Source organism: Salmo trutta, chromosome 27 (assembly GCF_901001165.1).
Source record: "Salmo trutta chromosome 27, fSalTru1.1, whole genome shotgun sequence".
NCBI lineage: Eukaryota > Metazoa > Chordata > Actinopteri > Salmoniformes > Salmonidae > Salmo > Salmo trutta.
In genome coordinates, this window is record NC_042983.1 from 20302654 (window position 1) to 20314478 (window position 11825).

At 40.7% G+C, this 11825-nt stretch overlaps 1 protein-coding gene across 2 annotated transcripts; it reads right to left on the reverse strand.

The window, feature by feature from the left end:
• Positions 1–5761: 5761 nt before the first annotated feature.
• Positions 5762–10424, reverse strand: LOC115164554 (BTB/POZ domain-containing protein KCTD9). Of its 2 annotated transcripts, none has more exons than XM_029717176.1 (12): positions 10260–10424; positions 9502–9623; positions 9359–9399; positions 9173–9269; positions 8982–9037; positions 8750–8878; positions 8529–8596; positions 8326–8421; positions 8076–8225; positions 7860–7965; positions 7625–7758; positions 5762–7392 (listed from the first exon to the last, which is right to left on the reverse strand). In XM_029717176.1, the coding sequence occupies exons 1-12, from the start codon at positions 10305–10307 to the stop codon at positions 7276–7278; spliced, it is 1164 nt and encodes a 387-aa protein (XP_029573036.1). In that variant the 5' UTR covers positions 10308–10424; the 3' UTR covers positions 5762–7275. The 2 variants fall into 2 exon arrangements, with proteins under 2 accessions (XP_029573036.1, XP_029573035.1); XM_029717175.1 differs by having other exon boundaries at positions 8982–9040; positions 10260–10422.
• Positions 10425–11825: the final 1401 nt, after the last annotated feature.

Here is an 11825-nt window from a genome sequence, read left to right on the forward strand (position 1 = left end):
CTGCTGATTTTGTACGTTTGCCCACTTACAAAGAAACGATCGGTTTATAATTTTAATAGTAGGTTTATTTGAACAGTGAGAGACAGAATAACAACAAAAAAATCCTGAAAACCGCATGTCAAAAATGTTATAAAATGATTTGCATTTTAATGAGGGAAATAAGTATTTGACCCCTCTGCAAAACATGACTTAGTGGCAAAACCCATGTTGGCAATCACAGAGGTCAGACGTTTCTTGTAGTTGGCCACCAGGTTTGCACACATCTCAGGAGGGATTTTGTCCCACTCCTCTTTGCAGATCTTCTCCAAGTCATTAAGGTTTCGAGGCTGACGTTTGGCAACTCGAACCTTCAGCTCCCTCCACAGATCTTCTATGGGATTAAGGTCTGGAGACTGGCTAGGCCACTCCAGGACCTTAATGTGCTTCTTCTTGAGCCACTCCTTTGTTGCCTTGGCCGTGTGTTTTGGGTCACTGTCATACTGGAATACCCATCCACGACCCATTTTCAATGCCCTGGCTGAGGGAAGGAGGTTCTCACCCAAGATTTGACGGTACATGGCCCCGTCCATTGTCCATTTGATGCGGTGAAGTTGTCCTGTCCCCTTAGCAGAAAAACACCCCCAAAGCATAATGTTTCCACCTCCATGTTTGACAGTGGAGATGGTGTTCTTGGGGTCATAGGCAGCATTCCTCCTCCTCCAAACACGGCGAGTTGAGTTGATGTCAAAGAGCTCCATTTTGGTCTCATCTGACCACAACACTTTCACCAGTTGTCCTCTGAGTCATTCAGATGTTCATTGGCAAACTTCAGACGGGCATGTATATGTATTCTTGAGCAGGGGGACCTTGCGGGCGCTGCAGGATTTCAGTCCTTCACGGCGTAGTGTGTTACCAATTGTTTTCTTGGTGACTATGGTCCCAGCTGCCTTGAGATCATTGACAAGATCCTCCTGTGTAGTTTTGAGCTGATTTCCTCACCGTTCTCATGATCATTGCAACTCCACGAGGTGAGATCTTGCATGGAGCCCCAGGCCGAGGGATATTGACAGTTCTTTTGTGTTTCTTCCATTTGCGAATAATCACACCAACTGTTGTCACCTTCTCACCAAGCTGCTTGGCGATGGCCTTGTAGCCCATTCCAGCCTTGTGTAGGTCTACAATCTTGTCCCTGACATCCTTGGAGAGCTCTTTGGTCTTGGCCATGGTGGAGAGTTTGGAATCTGATTGATTGATTGCTTCTGTGGACAGGTGTCTTTTTTACAGGTAACAAGCTGCAGTTAGGAGCACTCCCTTTAAGAGTGTGCTCCTAATCTCAGCTCGTTACCTGTATAAAAGACACCTGGGAGCCAGACATCTTTTTGATTGAGAGGGGGACAAATACTTATTTCTCTCATTAAAATACAAATCAATTTATAACATTTTTGACATGCGTTTTTCTGGATATTTTTTTATTCTGTCTCTCACTGTTCAAATAAACCTGCCATTAAAATTATAGACTGATCCTTTCTTTGTCAGTGGGCGAACGTACAAAATCAGCAGGGGATCAAATACTTCCCCCCCCCCACTGTATATCTATTGGCCGATGTGAAATGGCTAGCTAGTTAGCGGGGTGCACGCTAATAGCGTTTCAATCAGTGACGTCACTCGCTCTGAGACCTTGAAGTAGTTGTTCCCCTTGCTCTGCAAGTGCCACGGCTTTTGTGGAGCGATGGGTAATGATGCTTCGAGGGTGGCTGTTGTCGATGTGTGCAGAGGGTCCCTGGTTTGAGCCCAGGTAGGGGAGGGGAGAGGAACGGAAGCAAAACTGTTACATGCACACAGTATATGAATAGAAAAGGTGTAGTTATATTGGATGAGGTATGGCTAGTCCATTATAATTGAAAATATGGGTTGTTTATGCAACCACCACAGGGTGTCCTTTCAGAACACAAGTAGTTCCAGTTCAAGGGTTTAATGAAGATCCACACGCACACATACAACACTACTCTCTCTGATACTAATTGTGGTTCTGTAAAGAAAAGAGGAGAACTTAGGCTAAGGCACAGTATGGGAAAATATATGCCTATTTGCATGTCAACAACTAAACAGGCTATGTGGACCCAAACACATGCTAGATGAACAAAGAACAATAGTGCAATGTAGGAATATCTACACAAAATAAAACATAACAAGCATGAGCGATCTACAACCGAAAATAGCTGAGCACCACAGACAAACGCTAACCACTAATAAGCAAGCTAAATAGTAATGCATTCTGGACGACGATGCTAATGCTAACGCTAGCAGGAGTACGCAAGCTACCTAGCTAGCAAGTTTAACAGAAATGGTACATATTTACAACAGAAACTATTTAGCTCCAAACAACAAGCAATTTCTTCTGAGGAGGTAAAATAAGCAGGAGAGAAAAACAGGTTGATGATCAGAATGAAAACTACAGACTGCCTGAGGCCCTGCCTGGCCGGGTATTACCCTATGTCCCGGGAAAGAAAGCTGCTGATTGGCGAATAAAATTACGATGATTGTCGTGACCTTATTCCAGTAGGAAAACCAAAATAAAGTTGGGGTCTTGGAAAGATGAGCTGGCCGTTTTTACAATAATCAATTGAATTAGGCAGACTGTCAATGAGTATGAAAGAACGACCAAATAGGAGTTATTATCTAGCTAGGTACCTCTTTCAAATACCATTTTATCTAATGTTTGGTGTGCACTTAGGTAGCCTCGTAGTTAGAGCGTTGGGCCAGGTTGCTGGATCGAATCCCGGAGTTGACAAGGTAAAAATATATAGTTGTACCCCTGAGCAAGGCAGTTAACCCACTGTTCCCCGGGCGCCGAAGATGTGGATGTCAATTATGGCTGCCCCCCGCACCTCTCTGATTCAGAGGTTAAATGTTAAATGTGAAAGACACATTTCAGCTGAATGCATTCAGTTGTACAACTGACTAGGTATCCCCCTTTCGCACTTACTGGGGGACGCAAGTTGGTGGAAAAAGCACCCACATTGATGGCCTCCAGATGACATTGCAGTGCAGTTGTTTATGTTCTTGTCAAAGAAAACAACGCATTTGAAAAACAATTGTGGTATTTCTTATTTCACATATCTCGATGTCTGCCGAAGTCTGTAATGCTTGCATGAAGCTAGAGGAAAACATTGCACTCACTCAGTAGGCTTCCAAGACCCATTGCTTACTGTCCCTAGGTAACTAGTGTAGGTTAGCTACACTACATTGACAAAAAACTATGTGAACATCTCATTCCAAAGTCATGGGCATTAATATAGAGTTGATCCCCCCTTTGCTCTTATTACAGCCTTCACTCTTCTGGGAAGGCTTTCCATTAGATGTTAGAACATTGCAGCGGGGACTTGCTTCCATTCAGCCACAAGAGCATTAGTGAGGTCGGGCACTGATGTTTTGTGTGATTAGGCCTGGCTCGCATTCAGCGTTTCAATTCATCCCAAAGGTGTTTGATGGGGTTGAGGTCAGAGCTCTGTGCAGGCCAGTCAAGTTCTCCTATACAGATCTCGACAAACCATTTCTGTATGGACCTCCCTTTGTGCACGGGGGAATTGTCATGCTGAAACTGTTAAGGGCCTTCCCCAAACTGTTGCCACAAAGTTGAAGAATGTTATTGCATGCTGTAGAATTAAGATTTCCCTTCACTTGAATTAAGGGGCTTAGCCCGAACCATGAAAAACAGCCCCAGGCCATTATTCCTCCTCCACCAAACTTCACAGTTGGCACTTTGAATTGGGGCAGGTAGCTTTCTCCTGGCATCCGCCAAACCCAGATTTGTCCGTCGGACTGCCAGATGGTGAAGCATGATTCATCACTCCATAGAACACTTTTCTGCTGGTCTAGAGTCCAATAGCTTTACACCACTCCAGCCGACGCTTGGCATTGCGCATTGTGATTTTAGACTTGTGTGCGGCTGCTCGGACATGGAAACCCATTTCAAGCTCCCAACAGTTCTTGTACTGACATTGCTTCCAGATGCAGTTTGGAACTCGGGGTGAGTGTTGCAACCGAGGTCAGATTTTTACGCGCGTTCTGTGAGCTTGTGTGGCCTACCACTTTGCGGCTGAGCTGTTGTTGCTCCTAGATGTTTCCACTTCACAATAACAACACGTAAAGTGCCCTGGGCATCTCTAGCAGGGCAGAAAGTTGGAATCCTATGACAGTGCCACGTTGAAAGTCACTTAGCTCTTCAGTAAGGCCATTCTACTGCAAATGTTTGTCTATGGAGATTGCATGGCTGTGTGCTCGATTTTATACATCTGTCAGCAACGGGTGTGGCTGTCATAGCCAAATCCACTAATTTGAAGGGGTGTCCACATACTTTTGTATATACAGTGTTGCTAGCTAGCTAATGTTGTTAGCTACAACTAACACAGCTGTTAGCCAAACAGGACGCTTGTCTGCAAACGTTAACGTGCTCCTCAAAGTAACTGCTTGAGTTTAGCTATTTAGCTTGCTAATTACTTGTCAATTATATACTTGAAGATACTGGTCTTTAACAAACACAACATAATGAACAAATGCCATAAAAGCCATTCTGTCGACATTTTCTAAATCAAGGTTTGCTACAAGAGTTGTCAACGTAACTCATACTCGCAATCATTGGTTGGCACTTTTGTTTTGACATCGTGCTCTACAGAAGTTTGAATGGGTGTTTTTCAACTATTTTAAAGCCACACTCCGTAATATGTAAACCACCAAAAAAGACCACCACAAAACAGTGATGACACTGCAATTTTTAGTGTTAGCATACATTTTCAATATATTTTTGAGTCCACTTTCTGTTAGCGAGGGTTGCCTACAAAAAAACTAAATAAAAAATATAATTTACAATTTGGATAAAACCTTGAGAAAAAAAACACATCAATGAAAAAAGTAACAACCAACACAATTTCCATTTATTTTCAACTTCTGGGTAGCTTCTTGAAGGGAAACTACCCTATTTGCAAAATTGTAAATGTCACTCACAAATTCCCTTAGCCTTTACATTTTGGCATGAGGTGAGACATCACAGCCAAACAAACTCCATCTTCAGCCATCTGTAGAATTGTCATTTAGCTAGAACTTACTATGCAAATATAGGAACATCCCTCCCATCATTGGATAAGCACCATCACAACCTTTAGTGAATAGACCTACTTCCACTTCTACATTATGAATAGGTAAAATACTTACATTTCCCATGGTTTCAGACAGGCTGCCAGACTGTCTCTTCCCCCCTGGGCTCATGTCATAGGACCAATGTTGACAGCAACCCTGTGACAGTAGTTCCACCACCAAGAGCAGCAGCAACAGAATGTACTGTACATGGAGTGCAGTGGCTAGAGAGAGTTTGCCTCCGTGTGTATAAAAGCTCCTAGAAGAGAACAAGACGCACGTATGCTTTCAACAACTGAGCACAGCAGCTGTGATTTTCTACAAATAGTCAGCCTTACTCTATCTGAGCAGTTAATGTGTGAGGTTTTATTGGCCCCTTAGTCCCATCACTTCAGAGGTCACAAAAAAAGTGGAATTAAAGAAAAAAAAGGATCCACTCAAAAATATATTGCAGAGCAGCACTAAGTATCTCCACTTCAGGAACCCAAAGAGCCTTTTAAAAGGCTAAAATACTTTGGGTATGATTGTGCATTTTACAGCAGCAACAATGAAATGAATTAGGCACAGGGCATAGAGTTATTTTGGAAAGTTAGTGAAAATATACAATTATTTCACTTGCACAAGTAATTAATTACACTGATACTTAAAAAACAATTCATCACAGTAATTTATTGAATTACATTTTTGTGGTTGAGTGCAATAATTATAGACAGGGGAAGAAGAGAAACACACCCGATATTTAAAGAACTTTCATCCAATATTTCTTGAATACAATGTTATACCAAAATAAATAACCATTGTTCTTTCAAGGTTCTGATATTGACGATCTCCACACTCAAGGTGGAATATTCTTTATGATTGCCTTCATTATCATGACAGATGAGTACCTACCTACTATGAAATAGAGTATGAGAGAATATGGCATCTCAAAATATTTCAGCTACAGCCAGAGAAAATGCAGTCTTTAAACATGCAGACATTGTTCTAAAAGAACTGATGTGAGGTTGTTACAATCACAGTCCAGCAGTGATAACATTCTGCTATCCTAATAACATTTTGGAAGCACTAGATTTGAAATACATTATGTTACAAGCACATTTAACTTGTTGGTGTCCTATGAGTGAGTAAAACAGAAGTTATTGACCAAAACATACCAATAGACATTTGTGCAAAGCAAAATTTCAAGACATGAGTGAATGATATGCCCTGTTCATTGGTTGTTGTCTCCTTGAGGGGAGTGTTATACAACTAAGTGCTACACAAGCTTGAACATGACAGTAACAATTAAAACACATTCACTTTGATAATTTACTTATCATATTTGGATATGATGAATAATGGATTTCATACAACAAGAGCCAAAAACAAGTGAAATGCATGCAACTAGACTAGATATCAGACAGGGGTAGAAAATAAGGAGGTAGATTCACAGAGAACACCAAAAACAACTGGCAGCAAGGAAAAAGAGTACATTGCATACTTGAAATTCTGTTGAATACAGTTGAACACCCAGTCTATGAAAAATGAATTCCACAGCATAATTGTGTGGTGCAATAACAGCAAATTATTTTTGCCATTTTCACCATGCTACGGTATGGCTTTGACTTAAAAAATAAACATCCTAATCATAAAGCATATCTGGCACTTTGTACATTCTTATCAATGTACTTAGTCACACAATGTCATCTCCCATTTATACTTTACCACAGTCTTGATTGAGGCCCTTTTTTACTTTCATGCACTTATAGTTTGATAATCTTTGATTTACAGACATTAAATAATCAAGAAAACACACACCTAGAAATCATAAAAATAATAATAAGTTAGGATTGAATCCAGATATAATAGTAAACATACATAAAGAACATTCAATATTTTGGTTTTGGGGAAAAAGAAATTAAGAAAAGACAGTCAGACATTTAAAATCTTCCACTACATAACAGAAACAGATAACCCTGGATGTGCTCTAGTGCAAGAGATTTAAAGCTAGTATATCAGGTGGAAGGGATGTAGGATGCCAGGGATGTGCATAAAATGCATGTATTGCATAAGGGTCCAGGAAGCTTGATAGTAGGGGTGGGTTGGATTTGCTGGCATAATAACATTGTTGCCAGGCATTCATGAGATTAACCAGTCTGAATCCAGGTGGAATGTGCAGGGGAGTCATCTGACACTCTGAGACATGTGCAATGCAGTCAGCATCTCTTCGAAAATGGCCCCCTTCACATTGGACCCTCTCAAGTTGGCCTCTTGTAGGTCACAGCCAGACAGATCACAATTCTGTGATGAGTAAAACAACTGTCAGTATTCTTGGTACTAACCACAGTCAGTATTCTTTGCAATAACCTTAGATGTCACAGTAATAAAACTGTAATCCTGTTCTTAAAATAGATGCTACTTTATGGTATCTGAAAAAACTTAAACCATTATAAGAGCTGTCTGATTCCATTTGTTTCAGATTTACTTGATCTTTTAGTCTCAAGTTTAATCCACTTAAATGCCTTCTGCTTACCTCAAGATCAGTTCCTGCCAAAGTGGCACCCCGTAGGTTACAGTTCTTCAGTTTAGCATTTTTTAGAGTGGCCACACGCAGATTAATTCCAGTCATCTGACTTCCCTCCATGTCAACACCTTTTAGATTGGCACCTAATAAGACATACATTAGACATTCAACACCAGAGGTTATACAAGTGTTACCAGTTCCATATTTCTCATTCTTCTTATAATACAAATAAATTAAAGTTTACCCTCCAAGTTGGCCTTTAGACCAGACGGATCTTCAAAATTACATCCTTTGAGAGATGCCCCCTCAGCATTTGAACAGAGCATTTTTACACCCTGCAAGTTAGCACCCTAAAACAGAAAGACAAAATTAGTCCCCTCAAAATACTGTTAATTTCTCAAATGTTGACACGCAGTAACAGGTAGGTTTCATAAGCTAATGAAGGAGCTAATGGGTTTACATCGAGGTTGGCCCCAGAGAGGTCAGCCCGCTCCAGGTTTGAACAGCATAGGTTGGCATGTGTCAGGTTGCAGCGACTCAGGTTGGCCATCTTGAAGTTGATGTAGCGCAAGTCGAGGCGAGAGAGGTCAGCACCACTGAAATTAAGTCCCTTTTGGATGGAGAGAGGTATTATTTGTCATGGTCACATGTTAGGTACACTGCATCGAAAGTTCAGCAGTGCGTTGTCCTTTTAGAAAATGTGGTTTTACCTGACAGCGGAGCTCTGATTTGGTGGGTGTAGCCAGCAGAAACCGAACAAACTCCTTGCGAGAGATGGGAGAGTGGTCCTCAGGTGGCTGGTTATTCTGGAGAAAAGCATGTGGTGACATGGATCAATATGCTGTGACAAGATTAAATAAATCATTTGAAATATGGCGCTTGCTTGGCATCCACAAGGCCATGAGTTCATCACCTTTATTGCTACTTCCAACTGATCAGCCAGCTGCTCAATTCCAAAGAATCGAGCCTCCTCCAAAACCCCTGAAAAACAGATTAGATTTACTAATCATAGCAAATATGTTGTCAAGACTTCATGCTGTAGTCAACATGCACAACTGAAGTGCTATCATTCATCTGTGAGCTTTATCATAGAATAAAGATAATGAAAGCATCACCTGTAAATGCCATACTTACCAAGTAAATTGATACCTTCATTGATAATGAGCTGGCCATGTCGCAGGTAATTAAGAATAGGCTCAAAGTATTCTGGGCTGCGGTCAATCAGGTAAGCCCCACGTTCATCCTGTTTGTTACCCCATACATCTGCAGAGCAAAGATAAGCCATACTTATGGGTAAATTACAACAGAAAAGGTCTCATGTATAAGATCAGCAGTGTTAGATGTGACAAACTTCATTATTGTTTACCCTTCTCCCGGAACATGTGAGCAAGCATGCTCTCTGGCTCCTTGCTGACCAAGGTGCTGCTGTAAAAAGGACCATAGTTTGTGAGGAAAAAAAAGGGACCAAAGAAAGTAGATGGCAATAATATTAACAGAGATATTCCTGTGTGACTTTCGATATTCATAGACCATTGAAACAACTCCTCCATTGCATACCGTGTGGTGGTGAAGAGACGCCCCCCAATATTAAGGGTCAGCCAATCTGTGTGTGCCCTAGGCAGGCCGTATGTAGTCCTGACATCATTCTGTGGGTCTAAGATAACATTATTCAGAGGGTTAACTCACCACATTCTAAAGAACCAAATGGTTTGAAAAGACTTGGAAAGAATTAGACAAACTCACCAAAGGGGTCCCCCTCTGAGACATACAAAACATCATCATCCCTATAATAAAGGAATAGTAGAGAAATTCATATGTAATATTGGCTGGAGTAAGGACATTCCAAAGACATGAAACCACAAAGTGTTGAAGGAAATGTACACTACCTGATGAGCGCTATGTCATCTATAAGACCACCTTTTCCATTGTATAAATTACAGGCTTTGATTCCCAACTTATTGCTTGCTACAGATAACAGGTCGGCCAAGGTCCCATACACAGCTACAACCTAATTAAGGAAAACTGAGTTATTGTCACAAAACATACTTATTTGGGCAAACCCATTCTCTCTTGCTAGCAAACTAAAAGGTAGACTCAACAATATAACGATACACCGCTGGACGACTGCTTATATACAGATGTCAACAGCAAAGTTAAAATCCACCAAGACTGGCACCAGTTCTTCCAAATGTGCCCCTCCCTTGAAACATACCAACATTGTGAAGAGGCAATGGTGGGTGGCAGGTTTAAATGTTGTTTGTTTGAAAACACTGTTGTTGACTTCTGTAAGAAGGAAATGGCCCAATTTTGAATGATGATGTCATATTGCTGAGTCTACCTGTAATGTAGCCAGATAGCTAACTAGGAAATTAGTTAGTCGATAGCTACGTTTGTTCGTGTTCCCAATGCCAAACAACCTCAGATGAACTAGCTAGCGTTATCGAACTATGTACACTAGCTACACAAATTATATGGGCCGCATAGCTTCGATGCATCTAAGCGAGTTTGTTGGGACATTTGGCTGTTACAAACTCGCTTAGTTGCATCGAAGCTAAGGGCCGCATTAACGTTACATTACATAGACAGTCTTACCGTACAATTAGCTATCGTTAGCCCAATAGCTAAGCTAACTAACTGTACGCACCTTGCCATTTTTGGACGTCCCGTTCACAAAAAGAGTAACTCTTCTCATTCTTTGTAACACGTTTAAATACTAATCCTAGAACAATGAGCCACAGCAGGACGTTCCAGAGCAGCTAGCTAGCAGATTTGACAGTGGGACGAAACGCAAGAAGAAAACGTTGAACTCCAGTCTACCAATGGAATGGACATATTTCTTAGGGGTTCACAAACCAACCAATCAGATTTTGAATCAGAAAGTAGGTGAGCCAATCAAGGGCCAACATTGGGTGTACTCGTTTTACAAGCCGGTGCGTGCCATCATTCTTGAATATGGTTAAGTATTTATGTCACACCGTTCTTGTATAGCCCGATCCACACCCGCTCAGGGGTACCAGAGACGTAGAGGAAGAGAGTCCCAGCAGGTGGCGTTTTTTCGATGTTTCGCTCACCTCACATATTTGCTATGTGAGGTTTATTTGATCAAATAGAACTTTCGTAATGCTAAAGTTGTTAAGAGTGTACTGATATTAGGACACGTGACATCCCCGGAACTTTGAGATAAAACACTTTATATCGGAGTTGTCACGAGATGGCTATGCATATTCATACAATTATGCTAGTAGCGTAGCATCCACATTGGATACAACCCTCATCGAATATTCAAACTTTGATATTTGCTTTTAGTGATCTAATGATCTCTTCGCAGGAAACTCTGCAGAGCTGGGATGGTTGTCCCTCTCATATATATATATAACATTCTATTGGTTGCAAGAATTTTGTATAATTTAAATTGAAAAAACCCAAGTTTTTTTCTGGCGTTGTTTTGTTCATCGAAAATCTCATTCCAACTATTTTGAAACCTCTATGGTGCAGCTGCCAATTTTTTTGTCCTTAAATTAAACTAGCATACATTTTTATTTAGCACAATTTTGGTAATGCAGGGCTGACAGACAAGTTCCATACCGTCTCTAGAGCAGACATTTTCATATCATTTTGTTAACTGCGTGTGACAACTCCACCAGATCTATTTATACCATACCATTAAAAATAAAACATCTATTAGTATATTTGAGTTTAACCAAAATAGTTTTAATGTTTATTCTTTTCTGGTGGATAAAACTGAAATTGCAAACAGATTTCTATGGCTTGTTTTAAAAAGTGATATTTTAGAGATTTAATTTTCAAATAACTGAAAGTAAGGTTGTAATCTCAAGGGAAAAAGGCAATTTTTACTAATCTGCTATAGAACTAGTTGCGATTTAAATATAGTTTGTGTTTAAAAAAGGATTGCAATAATGAGATGTATCCACCAATCCAGAGGATAAGCGGGAACTAGACAACCCATCGTGCCACTTTGTGGACAATGACTCCAATTGTTAGGGTGGAGAGACGTGGCTTGTCAGTATATTCATTATCTTTGGTGGAACACACCCATGGTAGGTGATAATTGGAATCTTTGGGACATCATTACACTTAACCATTTTTAAACCCATTTTAAATTTCAACCTCAATGGGGCATGTCAGAGTTGGACACCAAGGATCCCACTTTTCCACACCAAAGAAACTGATAAAATAATCAAATGTATAT

Excerpts from the sequence above, each read along its gene's own strand:
- LOC115164554 (XM_029717175.1), bottom strand. The coding sequence starts at position 10,307 with ATGAGAAGAGTTACTCTTTTTGTGAACGGGACGTCCAAAAATGGCAAG. Across the intron at positions 9,270-9,358 it reads CTCAGAGGGGGACCCCTTTG|ACCCACAGAATGATGTCAGG; the intron begins GTGAGTTTGTCT and ends ATGTTATCTTAG. Across the intron at positions 8,226-8,325 it reads AATCAGAGCTCCGCTGTCAG|GGACTTAATTTCAGTGGTGC; the intron begins GTAAAACCACAT and ends TCCATCCAAAAG.